At 36.1% G+C, this 22,943-nt stretch overlaps 1 protein-coding gene across 10 annotated transcripts in view; it reads right to left on the reverse strand.

Moving 5' to 3' along the window:
- Nucleotides 1-22,943, reverse strand: part of CHD9 (chromodomain helicase DNA binding protein 9) — a 93,589-nt gene that overhangs the window by 19,461 nt on the left and 51,185 nt on the right. For all 10 annotated transcript variants that reach the window (XM_084533049.1, XM_084533052.1, XM_084533051.1 and 7 more), the window contains 18 exons: nt 20,680-20,826; nt 19,234-19,302; nt 19,092-19,147; nt 18,403-18,520; nt 17,799-17,885; nt 16,549-16,686; nt 14,288-14,409; nt 12,703-12,946; nt 11,408-11,584; nt 10,457-10,600; nt 9,545-9,800; nt 8,540-8,750; nt 6,408-6,603; nt 5,617-5,784; nt 4,861-5,040; nt 3,223-3,333; nt 1,544-1,740; nt 31-230 (listed from right to left, as the gene is read on the reverse strand). In XM_084533049.1, the coding sequence (XP_084389175.1) occupies nt 31-230; nt 1,544-1,740; nt 3,223-3,333; nt 4,861-5,040; nt 5,617-5,784; nt 6,408-6,603; nt 8,540-8,750; nt 9,545-9,800; nt 10,457-10,600; nt 11,408-11,584; nt 12,703-12,946; nt 14,288-14,409; nt 16,549-16,686; nt 17,799-17,885; nt 18,403-18,520; nt 19,092-19,147; nt 19,234-19,302; nt 20,680-20,826 (2,821 nt within the window). The remainder of the gene's footprint in view (nt 1-30; nt 231-1,543; nt 1,741-3,222; nt 3,334-4,860; nt 5,041-5,616; nt 5,785-6,407; nt 6,604-8,539; nt 8,751-9,544; nt 9,801-10,456; nt 10,601-11,407; nt 11,585-12,702; nt 12,947-14,287; nt 14,410-16,548; nt 16,687-17,798; nt 17,886-18,402; nt 18,521-19,091; nt 19,148-19,233; nt 19,303-20,679; nt 20,827-22,943) is intronic.

Consider the following 22,943-nt stretch of genomic DNA (forward strand, 5'->3'; position numbering starts at 1 on the left):
TTTTAACCACAAAACCACTTTGGTCCTTACCAAGGTGATTCTGCAGCTCTCGTGTTTGCCCATCTTCTGTTGGGGTAATGAGATCCCATATAAAACTTTTTATTTTCTCATCCCCTCTGTAGTGAACAAGACAGTAGGCTAAGAGAGCTCGGCAAATTATCTCCACATCCTGCTCATTTAGCTGTCTCTTGAAGCGACCGTGTGACAAAATCTCTCTCCAGCGACCCCACCTAGTCCAAAGAGAATCACAGGTTAGCATGTAAAAGTGAAACACTGCAGCAGGTTTATTTTATAAAAAGAAATACTAAAAATTTTAGAGAAATTCTATTTTTTCCTTCCATTTAAATTACTGAGTGGAAATATGAAAGTAACATTTCCAACAAGACTACCCGTTTAAAATGGTTTTAAACAAAAACTACATGTTTAGAAAAAAAAAGATCATTTTAGGCACAAAGCTCACTGGAACTCAATGATAACATGCAGTCATTTATCTTTTCAGGTAGATGAAAAGAACACCTAAGACTTTATTTATAAAATCACAACATCTGATATAAGAATGCTTAAAATGACTGGTTAGATTTTCAGTTCCTATTCAAACCTCACGGAAGTGCAAGATGTTCTGCAATCACGAACAAGACAGTTACCAATCCGTTCATTAGCTTATTTTAGAAATCTATGTATACAGTTTTAAGCCTGCCTGCAGTCCTTACAGTAATTTTTTTTTTTTTTTTTTTTACAGAGACTACTTGAGTGCCCATATAAGATATGTCTACCCTTCCCTGAAGAAAGCTTCTTACCTGTTTTCTTTAATATTTCTTCAACTGCAAATTGTCAGAAGGATTTATACAGGGCACATGATTATATCAAATTTATTCATAAAGTAAATTCAAATTTTAAATAAAATCTCTCTATAGACACACCAGGTTATTGCAAGTTTAATCTAAAACTTGTATGTAGTTCATTTTAGCAGAACAAACAACAAAGAGGGTAGCAATTAAAACAATAAAAGCATAATAAAGATTTAAATGAGCTCCTTTAAATGTAGGGGGGAGGGAAAAAGGCAAAAATGCTATGAATGCCATCAGTACATGCTTATTCGATATTGCAATATGTATAAATATGTATACATATTGCAATACTGCAATATGTATAAATATTGCCATTTACGTTCCCATACCCAAAAGCCCCCAAAAGACCAAGGTGAATCTTAGTCTTGCTACAAAAGCAAACACCTAAAATTACAGTTGTGTGATTAGGTATATTTTACTATTCCTTAGAATTTCTGCAAAAAGTAATTCATCTTAAAATGCTTAGGATCACATCCAATGGATACGTTAAGGAAGCCATATATACAGTGTCTATGCACTATAAAAATACCTGTTTATTAACTGGTCAGGATCTGTACTTCAACAATGTAAGTTTCCCCATAAATACAATTTAGTACATGGAAAAACAATTGCTTTTTTCCCCCCTCTTTTCTCTCTTTATTTGTTTAAATTTAATTTTATTTTTTTCCTAGAACAAAGAAGGATGTACACCATACCCATAGACCAGTAGGTTTTTTTCCACCCGAAAGCACTCTGTTCTTCCATATCCATTGGAACGGTCACACGGCCTGCGGAGTTTCGGTTTATCCTCACCCTCGCTTTCCACTTCAGACAATTCAGCCAGCTCATCTTTTGTAGCACTGAAGGGCCTTGTTTGTTTTCTAATTCTTGGGGTATCAATAACCAGGCTGTTCTGCAAAATTTCCAGCAAACCATATCAGAAAAACAGTTGGAAAGTTTTCTGTAAATAGCTTGCTTTAGTTCAAAAAGGAACAACCTCTGTCTAATGTCATTAATAGGTCTTTTGCAAAGACATCATGGAAAACACCTGTAAAGCATGTAAAAACATTTTGTAGTATTTAAGGCAACAACAAGAAAAAAAGGATTTCATGCAACGATGCCAGCACACTACTTAAAAGCCATATTGAACATTTCATCTGAGCTGAATACTTCCACAGACTATGTATGACGTAGCCTCTATCAGTAAAAAAGGGTTAATGAAACCTTTTTAGAGCTGACTTCATAGGAGTGTCTTTGCATGTAAGTCACAACTTCCAGTATTGTAAAACCAGTAATTACAACTCTGTCTGCTGTTTTGCAGATTCCAGAACAGTTACAGCCAAAGAAACAAGGCAATCAGAACAATTACACACTTTCAATCTTTTCCAGGACTTCAACAAAAAATCAAAACCGCCCAAACCAAGGCCAAGTGCCGGGTCCTGCACCTGGGGCGCAATAACCCCAAGCAGAGCTACAGGCTGGGAGAGGAATGGTTGGAGAGCTGCCAGGCAGAGAAGGACCTGGGAGTGATGGTGGATAGTCGGCTGAATATGAGCCAGCAGTGTGCTCAGGTGGCCAAGAAGGCCAACGGCATCCTGGCTTGTATCAGGAACAGTGTGACCAGCAGGGCTAGGGAGGTGATCGTCCCCCTGTACTCAGCTCTGGTGAGGCCGCACCTCGAGTACTGTGTTCAGTTTTGGGCCCCTCGCTACAAGAAGGACATCGAGGTGCTTGAGCGGGTGCAGAGAAGGGCGACGAAGCTGGTGAGGGGCCTGGAGAACAAGTCCTACGAGGAGCGGCTGAGGGAGCTGGGCTTGTTCAGCCTGGAGAAGAGGAGGCTCAGGGGCAACCTTATCGCTCTTTTTAGGTACCTCAAGGGAGGCTGTAGCGAGGTGGGGGTTGGTCTGTTCTCCCACGTGCCTGGTGACAGGACGAGGGGGAATGGGCTTAAGTTGCGCCAGGGGAGTTTTAGGTTAGATGTTAGGAAGAACTTCTTCACTGAAAGGGTTGTGAGGCATTGGAACAGGCTGCCCAGGGAAGTGGTGGAGTCACCATCCCTGGAAGTCTTTAAAAGGCGTTTAGATGTAGAGCTTAGGGATATGGTTTAGTGGGGATTGTTAGTGTTACGTAGAGGTTGGACGCGATGATCTTGAGGTCTCTTCCAACCTAGAAATTCTGTGATTCTGTGATTCTGTGAAACTCTTTTAGGACAACAGGGAAATAAGAAATACTAAAGCTATCTGCTGGTTGATTATCCACACAAAGTAACCATCACACAAACTCTGGTTCATAGATATATTAAACAAAGAAGCACCAAAAATTTATATTGCTTTCTCAGACTTCAACAGCAAGCACATACATGGAAAAAATGATACAATATGAGAGAAATACTTACTCGGCCACTGATGGCATCTATATCTATTTCTGCTTTTTTGGCCCATTTCTGCCAAAAGTTGGGATCATCTAGTGAAATATCAGTCCTGTTTCCAGATGCAACAAAGCTAGCCTGTAAATAAAATATAATTATATATCTTACCAACAGCATTCATGAGAAGTTTGTAGAGTTGAATGCATCAGTGCGACATAACTTTATTCGATCAAAATCTCCCGAGCAGCTGTTAAGCCTTTAGAAGTTACTAATGGTGCAAAGTAACTCAAAGTTCTCCTCCCCCTTCATTTTTTAAATTCATACCCATAATATATCAGAAAAATCTAATGAACTTTTATGCACCATCAGGGGAGAACTACATTAAGCAGCAAGATTATTCTGCTTCCGAGTCTGAATCTAAATTACTTGAATGGAAAAAAATAGAATCGTTTGAAGAGGCTTATCAGCATTTGGGGATTTCATCTCATGAAAAAGTACCCGCTTGAGGGAGATTTCAAAGGAGTACTTAAACTACCAACAATCAAAGCTTGAAAGCACGGAATAAGCTTAATTTCAGAAGGCCTTAAAAAAAACAACAATACACCACTTTTTGGGAAAAAAAAAAAGTAGTAAATAAAGTTTTCTAATGCTTGTGATGAAAAGACAGTCATGATCATGTTCCGTAACTGGTTACATATCGCTTCTTTAGAAAGCTTTTTTTTTTTTTTTTTTTTTTTTTAACTTAACTCACAAATAAGCAAGATATAAGAGATCCTCAATAAATGTGCATTTCAAAATAGTACATACACATCAGCTTAAATAGTTTTCTGTTTAACATCTTTTTTAAATGTAACAATCACATTACTGCATTAGTGAAGGACACGTGCTCCAAGCTTGATTATACTACCTGAGACTTTTTTTTCTAAATTTATCTTAATTTATATTTGTTCAGGTTCATTTTTACAAGTTTGGAAGTTAAAGGATTCAAGTTTATTCTTCATTCTTCTTGTCCAATTTTCCAGCACAGGTTTTTGGATGCCACAAAATTACTGTTTTTCCTATACCCACCACAAATTAGAAACAGAGTTTGTCTTTTTTTTTTTTTTTTTTTTTTTTTACAGTGTTACTCTTAAGGCCTTATATTCTTATTCTTCCCCCCCCCCCTTTATTCCTTTTATCTTTACTCCTAAAATATATATGTATTATTTGACTTTTCAAAACTCTTACCAAAAAAGATCAGATTCAAACTATAACCCATGTATAAATAGATTTAGAGTAAGCCTAACTATCTGTAATCTTATTAAAAAATTGTCTTATATTCATTTTCCCTTGCTCTTCATATATCTGAATATGAATTAATCTATAAACTGAAGTCTTTTAATATTCTTGGTTACTGCAGCCCATTATGTCCTTCAAGTCCCCTTTTCCAAAGCAGAACACACAACTTTCATCTTTGTTTTGTGTCTGGCATTTAGTCAAGGTGTATGTGTAAATTGGATTTTGCTACATGCACATGCTAATAATATAAATAAGATCTCAAAAAATGTACCTAACATACAAATGCACATACAAAAGTCATCTGCTTTTATCCAAGTATAAATTTTTATAACATTCAATTAAGTTTACAGGCCTATGCTGTCAAAGAAAAACCTGCTGCTTCTGTACCTTGGCAAATGTGGAGCCCCTTCCTTCTGATTCAATTGTGATAGTTTTAGTACGGCGCTGCAAAATTTGATCGATGTCTTCCTCACAGAATTTAGAGCCTTCATCTTCTTCATCCATTATGGCACCATATGCACCTCTTCGGAGCAAGTCTTCAATTTCTTTTTTTGAGAGTTGTTGGATCTGAGTAAATAAAATGGGTGTTAAAGAAAATAATAGAAAAGATCTCCAAAAGTAATTCTTTCTTTCTTTCTTTCTTTCTTTCTTTCCTTCTTTCCTTCTTTCTTTCTTTCCCTTTCCAGTCTTTCTACAACCTAACAGGGTCTTGTAACTTCTGAATTTAAAATCTTTATTATTGAAGATGGAGATAAATTTAGTTAACCGCTAAAGTAATTTGCGGTCTTTGCAGTACCCACTTATACATGCACCTGTCTCTAGTTTTGGCTAGTCTCAATACTGGGATGAATATAAGGTTTAAAAACCTACCCTTTAACGCTAGATGTAAATCTCACCTTATATTGAAGTAACACTTTATATTGATACAGGAAGATAAAAGGAAAACAAGAAAGAAATTTTCCCTTTGTTTAACTTTGACATTGTTTACCTTAAGAGGCACAAAATCAAGGAAGACTTACCAGAATGACTGCTACGTTATTACTGAAATAACTTGTAAATTATTTCAACTATTCTTATCTTACATCAGAAAACGTAGATTACAAAATCAAAAGGAAAATTATGTCAGGAAGCAAGTCTACATACACCACCAACACTGTTTTCTCTTCCGCTCATACTCTGTAAGACAGCCTTATCGAGTCCCAGTTTCAGGCTTGCTCGGTCAAACATCTCTCTTTCGTATGAGTTACGAGTTATCAGTCTGTAGACCTTCACTGCTTTGTTCTGACCAATCCTGTGACAACGGGCTTGAGCCTTTTGAATGAAGGGAGAACAGTAAGAATTTAGATCGATCTAGGAATAATGTAAGATTAAGAAAATATGAACTTAAATAGAAGTCATGTGCCTATAGTTTTTCCAAAATCAGAGTAATAAGAAAAATGCAGATGAATGTGCTACTGAATGGTATTTATCTCCCAGTAGCACTAGACAAAAAAGACATGCTAACCCCAAAGTTATCTGATCTCCAGATACAAACTCTAAAAAGTTGTAACTTGAGAATGTATTCAATTTCAGCATTCAATTCCTAAATTTGATTAGTTCACTGTTCCATTATATGAATTTGTTCATTTCTATATGTTAAGTTTATATAGAACAGTTCTATTTCTGTAAACAGTTACTCAATATATGCAGAATCTAACCCCACTGCTGTCTCAGGTTTCATAGTGTCATCAATATCTTAAAGATTTATAAACTCGCTGACTTAGTTTTCTTGTATTGGGCATTTAATCAGTTTGAAAGAAAAAGTTAGAACCGAACCTGAACATTTAAATGTGATACATGTGAACAACAGAGACTGAACATTCTGAGAGACCAAGTTTAATTTAATTCTATCAACCAAGTTTAATGTCTTCCATCTCAATATTAAACAAATTTACCTGCAGATCATTTTGAGGATTCCAGTCAGAATCAAAAATTATACACGTATCTGCTGCAGTCAAATTGATGCCCAAACCACCAGCTCTGGTGCACAGAAGGAACACAAAGCGATCGGAATCTGGTTTGCTGAACCGGTCAATTGCAGCTTGCCTGAGGTTACCTCGTACTCGTCCATCAATTCGTTCATATAAATATCTGGAAATTGTCACACACACAGATCACTACAAAGTTTTTCATAGTTTAAATGGGGATTAGAACAAATCTGCCTGCATATTTATTCTTTACAGTGAATAAAAGGTCACAAACTTTGATTACCAGAAATCAGGACAGAGCACGGTAGTACTAATATACATCAGGAAGTCCTAACAGCAAATATTTTAAGAGATGCTCTTCGCCCATTACAGCAAGTACCTGACTATACATACCTGGAAACATACATGTACGTTATCACGGCATTTAGTTGCACTAAAAGACACCACAAACTCAAGGCTACTGGGGGCACCTAGAAGTTTTTCCCATCCTACTCTTGGATCTCAGCCTGTGGCCACAGAAGCAGGCAGTGTACTTCTGTATTACACACCAACTTGTCTGAGCACAGGAAGGGTAACCAAGTAACCAGCACAAAGGAATACTTAGTGAGCTGGCATTCAGCAAACTGCACATCGATTCTGGCAAGACCAAGAGAAATAGAACAAAAAGGACTTCACAGCACCTCTCACTATCTTTTATCAAGGCATCAATGAATCTATGACTACTTAAACTAAAAGTGGCAAAATCAGAAGCCCAAAGTGTAATTCCCGCTTCCGTTACCTTTGATAATTACCAAGACCCCTGTAAAACTTTGGAAATGAAACAGACCCTCTCTGTCTTGCTTAAAAAGGGAGCAAATACTTCTAAACGTACATAGGGTAAGATGCCAAGTGTGTATCTAGTTAAAAAGCTTCACAACCATTTTTCTTTTAATCAGCCATAAAATGGGACAGCAGATAATCCACAGGACCACAGGCTATTTGGCAGGCAGCCATCTCCTACAGTCATGAATTCTGGTAAGTCTAATCACGTGTGCACTCTAACATTTCTAATCAAACAGCAGCATAAAGCGAGCTGCAGCTTCTGTGGATATCAGAAGATTGTACCTGTACCTATCGTGCACCAATCTAAATCTTGCCAGATAGTTATAAAAAATGAATAGTTTCATACTGGATTGTAAGCACCACTATGAAGTTACAATTAGTGTATTGAAGTGAACACACACAAAATACAAAACGTTAAGCTCAGTTCGAGTAACTACATTCATGAAACAAAAAGCACAGAATCGTGTAATTTATATACAATTAAGATAAAAAGAGATACTAGTAATCTACAAACAATTTCCAATATACGTTCCAGTATTGCACTGCATGAAGGCATGTCTATTCTTTTGTTAGATGTTAACACTGTATTACTGTGCAGTTTACTGACAGATACACATTTTAAAATAGTATTTAATTTCTAACAAATAACCAGAACCTTTTTCATTTTTCAGGTTGATATAGCAGCTACTGGTTGTAGCTGAGTTTAAGGGCAGATTTTACGTGCTAAGGCTTTATGTATAGTACTTAGTCATGTACATCTGTAAGTGCTTAGTTTCAGTGGAGTTGACAGTATAACCAAAGGGTGCTATTACACACGACAACACAAGGCCATCTAAGGAGCTGCATTATGTCTGGCAGTAAACAAACTGGCTTTCCGTTCTGCTGCAAAATTCAAAGCAGTACTAATTTAGGCAAGATAGGAAGCCCATTTTTCACATTAATAAAGAAATTAAACCTCCAGTTATTTCCTAGTTTGTAGTAAGGAATTGTGCTACCCATATCTGGTCCAAGTTCAGCATGATGTAAAGAACATATTATATGCTTCCTGGAGGCTGGATGGGCAGTGTTGAGCTTGAATTTGGTTGGTTTCCGATAAGTACCAACAGTGTAGATATATGTTAAAGAATGTTTAATAGAAAAAGCAACAAACTGAAGGTTTACTCAACCAGCTTCCATTTCTCTGTGAATTTGTCCAGCTGTTGCTGAACCACAACAACGTCCAAAAATATGTCCACTGACATCAATATACTACAAAGACACAGCATGAAGTATCTTACCTTTTATGTATAAGGTAATCCTCCAAAATATCAAGGCATCGCACCATTTGAGAGAAGATAAGGACCTTGTGGCCTCCGGCTTTCATTTTTGGAAGAAGTTTATCAATAAGAACTAATTTCCCAGCAGACTGGATCATTGCTTGTAGATGGAAGTCAGGGGCACTTGGGCTGTAAGTTTCTTTAAACTCTCCAAGGATTTTCTCTTCAGCACCTATCAAAGAATAAATCTGTGTCTACCAGCATACCTACACAAATATCTCCATATACATAGAAGAATAAGTTACCAAAATCAATGCTTGTACTAATCAAAGTTCCCTGATTAGCCAAGGCTGGAGACAGAACAGAGTTCTGGATGGATCTCAAGTCTAACAAGATTTATTTCTATGCTCTTTGAAAAGAAGTCTTGTATTTTTAAGCAGAACACAGAAAAAAATATCTAAAATTAGATGAATAACCCCAAATTGCAAAATCAAAAATACAACTCCAAGTGTTGTGTAAAAAAGTAATTTAAAAAACCAAAACAAGTCCATTTACCTCTGTAATATTTCAAGTGGGACATGAGTCTTAAGAACAGTATTTTGAAAACCTTTTTTAAAGTCCCACTATGTTTGAAAACATAGCAAAAACATTAAGAACTTAAGGTGTATTTTCTTGCAAGCGGGAAAAAACATCTAAAATGAGCAACAAAAGCAACAAACACCAAAACAGACTGTATCTATTGCAAGTAGTAAAACTTCAAAAGTTCGCTTTAGAAGCATTCATTCATACTGCTTTTAAAGTCAAGTAACACTTTCATAAGGTAATCAGTTCTAAATGTTCTGTGGAATTGTACAAAACAACAAGCTCACATTTCACATCTCAAATATGCAACTGCCTCACAGCTTTGCCTTACATCTGTCAAATAACATTTCCTCCTAACCCAGTACTTCATAAGTCTGATAAAAATTTTAAAGATTGCCAGCAAAAGTTGTTATATAATTCCAATAAAAGTAGAAAAGTATATACCTTTGATGAGATAAGGATGATTACAACATTTTCTGAGTTCCATCATAGTGTTAACCAGATTTGGTACATTTGCTTGCCCTGCTCCTTTGGATAAGAAAGCGAAATTTTTCTCTAGAATTGCTCGATAATATTTCTTCTGAATATTAGTTAGTTCTACTTCAATTATAGTTTCCTCCTTAGGAGCCAGCTTTTTTTCTACATCTTCTTTTAACCGTCTGAGCATCATGGGTTTCAGGATAGCTTGTAGTTTCTGAACCTGAATGAATCAAGTTTGTCGGGGAAAAAAAATTGAACTCAGCATCACTTTTCATTTCTGGACTTATATATTCTATCTGGAAGATATTTCATAGTCTCATTTTTAAACTTTAAATTACTAAAGAAATGTTTGATGTACTTCAAAAAAGAAAGGGGTATCTTTTTAGCATTTGTTTGCAAACTGTCTACAAAGCCAGAAAACTTCAGGTTTTATTATTCTCCCTGTTTACTTCCTATACTTATAAAATCAAATCTAAAAATGTAAACACAGTTCTTTAACATTAACTGAAATTCTGCAATTTATACTCTGCTTTCAAATTTATCAGTGTTTTTCCCCAAAAATATTAAGCTCTAACTAAATTCCCAATAAACATAAATGACATCTGAGAAATATTTTTAAATTGTGATTTTTTTTTCAGAATGTCCCTAACACACCGTCTTGACATGTTTAATAACTTCAAAATAGTATACTTAACTACATTCTTCTGCCTGCATGATTTAGGAATATTATATGCATGACAAAAAAACAACTGATATGTTACATAGGAAGGGGCAAGGGGAGAAGCAATAATGGTTCCTATACAAAACAAGAGTCTCTCCTACAGATCACCCATTCAGATACTGAAACTCAAACCAAACTAATTCAATTTCCAATACCTGTTCCTCTGTTTTAAGGTCTCCAAATTCTTGCATGAAGGTAGATTCAGCAGGGAAACGCAATGGTTCAAGAAAATGAAGGAGACTAAATAATTCTTCTACTGTGTTCTGCAGTGGTGTGCCAGTTAGCAGCACTTTATGCTCCTATAAAAGGAAACAAAAAAGTCTCATAACTTAAGTGCAAACACTTGCTAGAATTTTTTTTTTGTCAAGTCTGACTGTCATAACTTCAAATGACCAGCTCTGCGTGTCACTAAGTACAAAGGTAATACAGATAAAAGAATCCATAGAAGAAGAATGGTATTTTCAAATAGCTTTTCTTTAAATCTGTCTTTCTTCATGTGTAATGAATGACTGAATACTTCAACTTTTCCCTGTACTATTCACCCATATAATCCCCTCTCTTCATACTACAGAAAATACACACTTAAGATTCATTGTAGTGTTTTTAAAATCTTCCACTGTATCAAGCAAAATCTGAACTACAGTATTAGAAAACGACTATACCTTAATAAATAACAGGAATTTATTCCTAGCATTGCTTGCTTTTATTGTTAACTAACTTGTTTTTTAAAAAAAGCTATAAGGTAGTTTAAACATTAATTAATGTAAAAACATTTGCATTAAAAACATTTTAGTATTACAAACACCATCTTAAATGAAGTCAGCATTGTAATCTAAACAGGGTATAGAATAGGATCATCAGGAATAGACTGCTTACAGTTAGAGCTTTTCACGCTTTCTTTTCCATCAGAAACATACCAGTATCAGGTTTCAAAAATACAGGCAGCATTCAAAGAGAGCATCAGGAACAGGTATTTCCACAGAAAGACTGCTCAAGGCCTCTTTTTGACAGATAAGCAAGCTTGTGATTTATCATCATATCGTACATAACTATTTGTACAGGAAACAAATAGAATCAAACAACAGAAGTAAAATAAAGTTACTCACAAGGTTCATTAATTTTAGTCCTTCCAAGAGTTTGCAATTTTTATTCTTCAGCCTGTGTGCTTCATCAATTATAACGCATCGCCATTCAATTGCATTTAGCTCTGGACAGCCACCAAGAATCATTTCGAAGGTTGTGATAATGGCTTGGAATCGGTAGGTACCTCGAACAATACGTCCCTACAGAAATTCATCAACACAAAACTTATATTATCTTGAATCTACTCATTTCAAAGATTTTGTCGCTGAAATCTTATCCAAAGTCAGACATTAGTTCTTACATTATAGGTAAATGTGTATGGGATGACAAAATGTTCTAACACTGCAATTAATACTAACAATTATTCACCACCAGGAATTCAATATTGTCTAGCCAACAGTCATGTTCTAACCACTTCAAAATTACTGATATAGCCCATATAATAAAAACATCTTCTCAGGTGTTTGTTGACAATACTACATTTCTGAATCTGTGAAAATCTGAAAGACTCTCTAACAGAAAAAAACAGTCAGTAAAAATATGGCAGCAATACATTTAACTGTCACACAGTTACGTAATAAAAATATCAGCTAACAACTAAACAAACACCTTTTATCTAGTTTGCTTTACTCCACTGGTCTGATAAAGAATACGGAAAGCCTTCGATAAGACAGTTAGTATAAAGTAACTCCCTAGAGAAACAAGACTTAATTTTAGTATCTAATATCTAGGACTGCTTTAAAAAAAAGGTTTCCAGCCTCATCAATTTCACAGAACTGCCTTGTTTTTTTAAAAATAAATTGTTTGTCTATGCAGAATACATAGACAAGGAAAAAAACTGTTAAAAAGTCAGATTTCAGGTCTTTTTTCTTATCAATTAACGTAAAGTAATTAAGACAGAAAAGCAAACTGTACATGGGCAAGGCTAGTTTACAGTAGGGAAAGGAAATTAACAGCTACATAAAGGCAACAGAGCTTAATCGGCTGTATTTTTGTTCATACTGCTCTTCACATTCAGGGCCCAACTGCAACCATCTGCATACACTTTAATCTCCACACGTGTATCAGCATCACTGTTATTCAATTGCAAAATCACTCAGCATACTGAAACAACATATATCTTGCTGCAACCACTTTCACAAAACTTACTCAGTAAGCATATGTTAAAGATTTAGGCAAGCAAAAAGCTTTAAAATGCATCATGGGGCGTACAATGACTTTCTCAGTCTATGTACAGATAATGTAAAACGTACTTTTCATTCCTACTACCTGAGGCAGTCTTTGGGTTAGATAGTTAATGCAAGCAACATTACAATACCTGGGAGTCCCTGAAGTACATTTCGTACTGCTGAATCATCTGCCTGCTGATCATACTTCCATGATACACTACAACATTAAGGTCAGTCCACGTGCGGAATTCTCTTTCCCAATTTGTTATAGTGGAAAGCGGAGCTATGATCAGAAAAGGCCCTCTTATACCAGACAGGAGGATTTCATAGAGGAATGTAATTGACTGAATGGTTTTGCCAAGACCCATTTCATCCGCTAAAATGCAATTTCGCCTGAAAGTAAAATATATTTATTTGTTATTAAGGTCAAAGAAAGTGCAGTATTCAAGCTATTATTCAAATGGATAAAAATATAAAAGCAAAGCTCAACTATACCAGTTTAAAACAATAGTCAAAATCAAAGTACTGCAGAAGATGCTCCTAAATGTTCCCTGTTTAAGGGCAAAGAATAAATTTGGCACACAAAACCACAAGCTTTCAGTTCCATTTAGCACTGGCAAAACCATAGGAATGGAATGTTCTGTGACATTCTCCTAGAAAATTACTCCAAATATTCTTCTGGGACTGTATCTGTCCCAATTAAAGGAATTTAAATTAATTGGATTTCCTATATGTATGTTCACCTTGACAAGTCTGCTAGAAATCAGTGAAGATTCCATAATAGTCACAGATGGCAAGTATCCCAGCTACCCTCACATTAACAGAGGATATCCTAACAGCACAGCCAAACTTCCCCCACGTTTCCCAAACTCAGACAGATGCATATAACCAAATTACTATGCAAAGAACCACTAGCTGCTCACCCTCAGCCATGTATTCCAACCCTTCACTGTTTGCATAGGTGCTCATACTGCTATAGAGTGCCTTACACAGAGCTTAAGGCAATTTTTTTTTTTGCACACCACAGAACTTATGTGGTAAAATGGTATGCTCACTGACATTGCCTCTAAAGGACAAGCAACAGATGCTTTGAAAAGAAAGCAAGCAGGACAATGCATGAATAGATATCTGAACTAGATACAGAGACATGCTTCTGGAAAAAATCCTGAAAGCACTTATACTCCAGTTAATACCATACTGTATTTATGAACGGAAGTTAAATTAGCTTCTAATGTAAGGAAATAATTATTTACTAGTCTTATGTTTGAAAAGAGGTAACTATATTTGAAACATATACTAATTCTAGAAAATATTTTGCAAGATGAAAGTGCAGCAGTGAGACTATAATTTTTTTATAGAAGTAATTTTATTTGGGTATTTTGATAGAGAATAACACAAAATTATATTCCAGTTCCAAAAATTCTCAAAGTTTGTACTTTGGTGGAAGTTTTTTTTGTTTGTTTGTTTGTTTTTAATAATTCCTCAAGCTATTGAAAATTTATGTTCAGTTAGGTTAGTTTTTCTCTTTACCATTTTTTTTTGTTGCCATTATTGATAAAAAACATAGCTGTATACACAGCTTCAAAGGAAGAAAATTTCCCATTTTTTCCAGTTATACCTTTTTAGCTGTGAGCAGAGAAGCTAAGATATATTTAGTCAAAACAGTATTCAACCCCGTAGCACTTGTTCACCCCCATATTTAAAATTTGCATTAAAAAAGATCTATGAATATACCTGTTGTACCAGTTGAATAGGAGCCAGTTAAGTCCTTCCAGTTGATATTCCCTGAGCTGATTGCCATTTTTATATTCCCTGGAGTGTTCTATCTTCTTCCAGGAGTTTGGAGGCGGTCGGTCCTTCAAGGGAAAAACACACATGCAAATTGGCACACTTTTTTTCTTCCCCAAAACAGTTCTACCCACTACTTCTCCAGTCTAACAGCTGAGATTTACAATGTAATTATTCACTCTTAATATTGGGAAGGTGTCACTGTTGAAATTACTTGCTAATAAGTAGTTTGCTGAAACCTGAAATTCATATTTTATTTATTTAAATTAATATTTTTAAAATTATTGAGATAATAATACCAAGCAATTGATTTCTAAAATTAAACATACAAATAGCTTGGCCCTGCTAATTTGAAACACTAATTCATTCAGATGAGCCTTCAGAGAACCCTGTAAGAATCTCTGAAGTTTGACTTGGTAAGCTCTAAGAAGAGCTGTCCCACAACTACAGGCACCTGAATACTTAGGTGATATTTCTCAAGATCACCAGTCTGAGTAAGTTTGAAATAGCTTGGGCAGTCTACAGAGTTAACTGTGATCTTGCCCTTTCCTCTCAGAACTTGCCACAACCATCAATGATCAGAGTCAGCTAGTTCAGAAAGCCAATGCTGGGAATACAAAAAGGTTGTGTAAATACAGGGAGGTTTAGTTCCCTGAATCAGTTTCACCACGAGATCGGATGAAAGACAGCATCAGCATAGGCAGGATCATGATACCGTGGACATGACACAACAGACCTGTAACCATATCAAGGTGCATTATCTTCATCTCCCTAGCAAACTAGAAGACAGCTGGGAGGCTACACAGACAGCCTAGCTCCAAGCTTGAATGCTCAACAGGGTGGCAACTAGCTCATAGCAGGCAACTGAGAAAAGACAAACTGCTGCTAGGTGGGATTGCAGCAGAAGACTCTCTTGAGGTAGATTCTAAGTTTCAGTGTCAGTAAACTCTCAAAGTCAAGCAAAATAACTCTTCCTAAAAGCTTCTCTGATCAGCTGTGCTTTTGACATCACTCAGGATTTCTAAAAGCTCGCTGTTGCTCCACGCTGATGCGGCCTTATCTGACGAATCTGAACTGCAGACGTGCAATTGGTGCGCCTGTTGCCAGCATCAGCAGCATCTGCCCCCACGTCCCCGCGGCAGCGGCTGGCCTTCCCCAGCAGCTGCAGCTTCCTCCCCTCGCGCACGAGCAGCCATCTGGCCGCTGCCCAGCCCCAGGAGCGGCCGCGCTGCCGCTCGCAGGGCTGCAGTCAGCACATACTTCCTCGTACGTGCCGGAGCCTGGGACAAAACCCGCTTGCTGCTGATGCCGAGATGCCTATCGGTTGGACGGTTGCGCTTTAATCATCTTTTTTCTCCCCGAGCCAAATACGGTAACGGAGATGTATAAAGCCCTTCTTCCCGCACGCCAAAATGGCAGGATTTTAAATAAATGTTAGAAAAATAATATAACGTAATCTGAAGAGGTTAACTACGACCTCTGTCATTATATGAACATAAAAGAAAAGAGAAATATAAAATCCAAAGCCTATAGAAGAAGATACTGTGCATATTCAGATATGTAAAATAAATTAGAACAAGTGCACTACAACACACTGGATATGTCTTAAATACAAGTAAGCTACGACCAATAACACACAGAACTTTAAATAGAAAAAGTATTTTTTTCCCCCTCCTTCTCTAAGACAGAAGATTGATAATTTAAAGACAACATGAATTTCCTCATTAGAAGTATTTTTCTTCCTTTCAGCTAGCCCTTGATTAAAAGAGGAAAAATAAAAGCAGGAAGCAATTATGGAATCTGTTTGACAGGCCTGTTTGCTAATTTCCTTCAGTGTTGAAGCACAAGACTTAACCGTTCTCCGCAAGGGGATGTTTTCATTTTATTCCGTTCTCTCCTCATCTTAATGGTGTTTAGATTCTGTAATAGCCAGATTCAATGTGGTGTTCATCACTCAGTTAAAAGCTCAGCAAGTTCTAACACTTCATATTTTCTCCTAAACAAAAAACTTTTATTTTTTTAATCCAAGTAACAATTTAGATATTTATCTATGCCTACGTGAAAACATTATTATTCCTAGCTAACAAGGCACACAGATCCTTTACACAGATTGTCAATAAGCCTTACATTTTAAACACAGAAGTTTACAGTCAGGAAAATCAAATCCAATTTGCCAAGACAGACAGGTAAATTAGGTATAATTTTACCAATCTCCTTGAATCAGGCCTGGAAGCTTGCAATTGTTCAAATTCTTCTATTTTTGCTTGATCTACATCTTCTTTCAGCTCCCACGTACTGTCTTCATATGGCAACGAACACCATTTTACTAAATAGTAAATAACAGGCTGCAGAAGAAAATTCTGAATGTTATCAGCTTTTAATTTAGTATACATACTAATATACCTTAGTTAATATACCTTACTATTTGAGGACCTAACTTAGGTGACAGACCCAGAAACAAAAATACATGTCTGATACTTTTTACGGTGTTTTGTGGAGGCTCTTTTTTAACTACCTACTTATCCTTGGCTTCTCATACTCTTCTACTTGGTGTAGACCCCCAGAGTACTTTTCAATTTCACCTTCCCACAAATAAGTTTCAGTCTTTGGGAAGATAAATTACTACAGTGTGATGTTTGAAGAAACAGGAAAAAAAGAATTTAACACAGAGGTACCACACAATATGAAGTAATTTTAACCCTCAACCTTCTTTTAAGATGACAGCTGAAATCACTGTTTAAAAGTCTGCTCAGTTTGTTATCTGAAAGAACAGATTAAGTTATTACAGCTATTCCAACACCCTTAAATAGACAAATTTACTGTCTTTGGTTTCTGCTTGCCACTCACACACTTTCTGAATTTTGGCACTTCATTTGCTTGACAGGTTTTTCTTTTTTGATTTTTTAAAACTTGCATTCTTGGTCTGTAATAGCTTTCCAGGAGAGGTATGCTGGGTAACAAGGGTTTTGATAAATACAGAGAAAAAGGTTCACTGATAGCCACACTGGTGGCTATCAAAAAACCTCTAGATCACTGATTGTCTAAAGGCTAGGGATAGAATTAGAGAGGAAGAAGGTATCACCACTGGACCTGTTTATGGCCTGCCTTCTTGTGCTTCTTTCAGCAGATCCCTCATCACTATCAGAGGCAGGACTGTGCATGGGATCAGTCTTTTGTCTGAACTCACATGGTTCTTACCAAAACTTGCATTTATATTAATAACCACCTAAGCTTTATTTACTCTTATATATTAATACTAATAAAAAGAGAAGCCATTGCACTTTGTGATTTCTATTTCAAAAAAAAAAAAACACGACTAGCATAGGAAATGACAAGATTGACATGGCTCATTAAATATATCTTCAAAGCTTAAAATCATGAAAATGTTACTCCAAAACCTGCTAGAAATACAATTATCAGAGGTGCACCTTCTAGATTTGCTTTAGGATATATTTACCTCACCAGTGTCCTTATCTTCACAAAGAGAGACTTCTAATACCCGGTCTACTTCAACATAGTCAGGATTAAAAGGTTCTTCTTCCATCTGCAATGCAAGATTAATAAAATTAGTTGAGAGGCCAAAAAAAGATGGCACATGCTGAGACTTGGTCCCATCATACACAAAATCCGATCGGGTATGTATGAATGCCATAGTTATGGACTAATGAGGCTTTTGCAACTCCACCCTGTCCTCACCCTTTTCAAGAGACAACTGGCACTGAAGAAGGATCTGGCATTACGCAGATTCATTTAGGCATGAAGTGCTCTCTTGGAAGCAGAGAACCTCGCCACACTAAAATATCCCTTCCCTCCTTATCACTTAAGTAGTAACCCAAATAATCCTCTATTTAAAACATGCAAGTCAGGTTAGCTCAGTGACTCCAGGAGAGTTGCTCTTAGAATTATGTTAAACAAGCCACCTCCTGCTGCAACCCAACACCCAGTCGTGATGGCTAAAATTCACTTTTCAGCATTCAGTTCTTGTATTTTAAAAACTAATATTAATCACAATTTTGACAAGGAAAAAAGCAGCTTATTTTAACTGCATATTTCATACTCACATCTGCAAAAAAGTGAGCTCTTTGTGCTTGCCTTAGTTTGAACCGTTTTATTTTCTGCTGGATTCTCTTATCCTTTAAAAGCTGCTGTTCTGTGGCCCACTCACAGTGGAGATAGGAGCTAAAATTACAAAGATTAACATTAATATATTAGTGTAAGCCAAAGCTTACTATCTATTTTTAACACACAGTTCAAATAATATAGTTTATAAACCAGAATTTCACTCAAATAAGAGACTATTTTACCATTTAAGACAGAATTCACTGTAAAGATTAAAGATTTTTTCTTCCGAATAATCATATTAAAGCATCTAGTTAAGGTGGCATATTTTTGTTCTAAGATCCAAAGAACTCTATGGATTCCTAAATCTCTTTCAAGTGATCTGAGAAGAAAAGCATGGGCATTTAACATGAACTTAAATGAAGTTAAATAAAGGTCTTTTAGAGTACCTGACACTCCAAAAACACGTGAATCCAGAAACGCTTAAGTTACATTTATCAGCAAGAATCTAATAAAATTAGTCACACAGGTAAAATAAAAAAAAAAAACTTAAAATTTTAAGTTTACAAAGAAAAATGTGAAAAAGACAAAAAAACAATGACAAGTAATCTCCAAATAACACAAAACTTTTGTAGATGAATATGGTCCTTACTTTAGTCAACAGCTCCAGTGAAACAACTCTAATACTTACTAGTTCTTATATTTTACAAAAAACTCTTCTGTTTCTACAGTCATCCCAGCAGATATCTAGAAAGGAAATTTCAGAGAATTGTAAAATGATGAAGCAAAACCCATTTTCAAATATGCAATTTCATCCAATGACAATCACTTACTTCTTTCTTTATTATCCTAGAGGATAAGATTTTGTCTACAATTGCTGCATCTTCTTCACTTGGATTCTCCTATAAACGTAGAAAACCCATGACATCATTATAAATAGCAGTAAATGCTCTCTCTTCAAGCTGATCAGGCTTAAAGGTTTCATCAGCACCAATGGCTTGTTAAAAGATCAACAGCAAGGGTAAATAGGAACTTTATCAGTAGCAGTCTCTACCATACTGGCAGACAAATTTAAAGTACGATGAATATTACTCCTTTAACATAGATTAAATGGAAAGGCAAAAGCAGATGAGTATGGTTGTCATTATGTTATTTAATATTAGTATTTGATTACTACTATTTAGGCCAAGAAAATATGTTCCCATACTAAACCAAAATATTTTTCTTAGGATGCAGGAGGTTAACTGCCAGATGTTTATCTTAAAAGGAAGGCCAATATCTATCCAGAGAGAAATATAAGTAAAAGTTCAGTTCATCTTCCAAAGACCAGACGACTCAGTGCTCACCTGCCATACACACTCACTGTGCAAGCAATGGTGATTTCCAGACACAGACTCACTGTGTGTGCCCTGTTAAATTAATCTGATACCCTGAGCTTCATTACACAGAGATGGAGAAGCAAGAACTCTAGTAGACAGGTTAAAAAAATTAGTAAAATGAAAACCTTGTAGCATAATATGTCAAGCATAGATTTACTCTAAACACAGATAGCAGAACTATGCTGTGGAATCAGACAGACAAGGTCATGCCTGTGAATTCCAGCAGGGCTTAGGTGTGCGACAGACAGTGGATTATTTAGCTCTGCCAACACTCAAGCTATGGTCCCAGAGACAGTGAGCCCATGTTTAAAGGTTGCTTCCAATAAGATCAACCTCCCTCCTGTCCGACTTGTTCCCAACCACAGCATCTCCCTTACAGCTTGGACATTCTTTCAATTGTCTCAAGAACACTTTTGTAAAATGTATATCCTGCCACTTTATTTACCTGGAATTGTTCAACACCAAGTTCAAGTACCAGAATTGGCACAAGTTAAACACTGAAGTGTGAACCTGAGGGGAGAATGAGGAAGGAAAGGAGCACCCTTCTTAAAATCTTGCTAAGCGGAGGTCCCCGTAGGCTCAACTAATTTTATATTTTGGGAAGTCATGATAACAGTAGTGCACAGCTTTATCCTGTACCAACAAAGCACAGCACATTACTCCAGCCATACCTATCCTTTGTCTTACCTTTATGCTTATCCCTAACTTCTGTTAAGTCAGCAAATGCTTTTAACAGAAAAAGAAAATGGCTCTAAGTCATTTATTTCAATTCTTAAGACCTTGGCAAGATGTCACATTGAATGAACTGCAGATTAGTAATGATAATTCTGAGCTTTATTCACTGAACTCCTTGAGACAACTGGGCAGTTCCTACTACTGACCAAGGTAGATTTTACTTACCACAAATAACTGTAAAGGCTGTTCAGCAGGTAAAGGAGCTGAATTCTTTTTCATTTTCACAGAAACTTTAGCTTCTTCTTCTGACTGCTTTCCTTCTCCTTCTTCAGCATACTTTTTCCGTTTAACTTGACGATTTGATCTTCTCTTCTGCATGGAGTAGAATAAAACTAAGAGGCTTTACCAAAAACTTCCTTCAACACGAACTGCAATTTTCAGGGTTCTTTAAGCAATACTTCAGCTCTATCTAAAATCAGTGGCCAAAATCTGATGGAATACATCAAGCATGTGAACCACAGGGTAAAGAAGTAGCCAAATCCTATTTTGGACCAATTAGACTATTTTTTTTTCCTAATGCTTTTCACAGGAACATTTGATGCTTTTATTTTTAGCATTCACAAGCAAACACAGATCAGTAATTTGAGGGTGGGTGAACTAAACTGACACATAATAGATCTCCCTTAAGAAAGCATCAGTATTTCAACAGCAGTTGAAACAGTAAACAGCGGAACAGCTGTATGTTCTTGTCCAATTCAAGAATCTCAGTGAAAGATGCAAAATATGCTTTCTCTGTTAAACAACAGTAATATGAAAATTAAGAAGATATTCAAAAACAGTAAGAGGAAAGATTATTAGATGTTGTTGGTCAAATTGTTGATCAACTCTGATTTGATTGTTAATAGCTTGTTTCTTTATTCATTTTTCTGCTTTCTCCTCCACCTTGATCAAACCTATTTATCGCAGCATTTTGCCTACTCAGCTTTTTCGCTATCTTCCACTCTTGTTTCAGCTGAGGACAACAAGCTCCAGCTGGAGAAATAATGTTATATTATATTAAAGAAATACTGTCTAGGACAGCAATTTCTTCTCATGTCTCTGTTTAAGCGTCAAAAACTTAGATTACCTTCAGGTATCCTTTCCTTCCCCCACAGCACAAATTTATAGGACACTGCAAGTGTCCTAAACAAAAGTCAATCCTATGATTGACTTGTAAACCTACTGCATAAATAGTGATAGCAGGATCATGACAGTCAGTTAACATACAGCCACTAACATTTGAAAACATTGCAATCTGCTTTAAAGAACTCATCATCACAAATAAAATCTAAGTAGAAGAGCTTACATTAATAAAATTTACTATACTGAGCTACACAGAAAGCATATTGTTGTTTAGGAAAAGCCACTGCTGGTTGCAGTATACTGCAGTAACCAGCTGGAAAAGAAAAAGTTGTGGATAGACCAAACCCCAACATCCTGTGGTCATGCTGGCCTCTCCAGAGCAGAAATGAAGCAACGGTACGATTGCAGCACAGGAACTTTCTTCCTGACTGTTAAACTCAAGCCTTGGTCTGGCTGCTCTCTGGTAAAAGACGTTTCTATACTTTAACAACTATTTGAGAAGTATTTTAGTAAGGTAGAAGTTGTAAAATATATACAATACAGTAAACATCAAAGAATGAGCATCCGACCATTCTTCCGTAGAAACTAAATGTGCATAAAACAGTCAACTTGCCACGAGAAAAACAACCAGACTAGCTATTCATTGATACTAAGTGTGCATGGGGGGTAGTTTGAGGCAAAAATAAACTTCAGGTTTAAACAGACTCTAAGAATGTGACCGTATAGTTTAAATCAACAATACTTTGAAGAAAGTAGGCAAGCTTTTATACAAATGGCTAGTTAATAGAAGCAATGCAAAATGATGCACAAATTAAGAACAAAAGGGTTAAGAACTAGGTTCAAGTTTTACTCATTAAGTCGTCGTTGATATTTTATTTAAGTTATTGAGTCATTAAAATGTATTTTCAATCCTTTTCAGTATGTCTTTTCTGAATTTATAAAATGATTAACAAAACATCTACAAACCTACATTCTCCAAAGTATTTATATAACCTCTTTTGTTTGAAAGAGGCTGTATACTTCCCTGTGCTGAGAAGTATGGTCATAAAAATGATACAAGGAACAAAATAAAGTAGTACTGAACATTTTTCCAACACATAAATCAACATACTAAAGGAATACACTTACTGAGAAACTAAACATACCAAATGAATTAGGGCAAATTACCTAAAAATACACTAACCTTCCCCACCTGGGTTAAAATAGAAAGCTACTTGCAACAGGAAAAGAAAATCATGTTCAAATATTTAACGGAGAATGAATTAAAGCAGAGACTTAAGTAAAGCAACGGATGTCTTTCCTGTTATGCTCCCTAACTCTTGTATGTAGGCAGAGCAGTGTTACGTGACATTCTGCAGCATGACTTT

Source organism: Aythya ferina, assembly GCF_964211825.1.
Source record: "Aythya ferina genome assembly, chromosome: 12".
Lineage (NCBI taxonomy): Eukaryota > Metazoa > Chordata > Aves > Anseriformes > Anatidae > Aythya > Aythya ferina.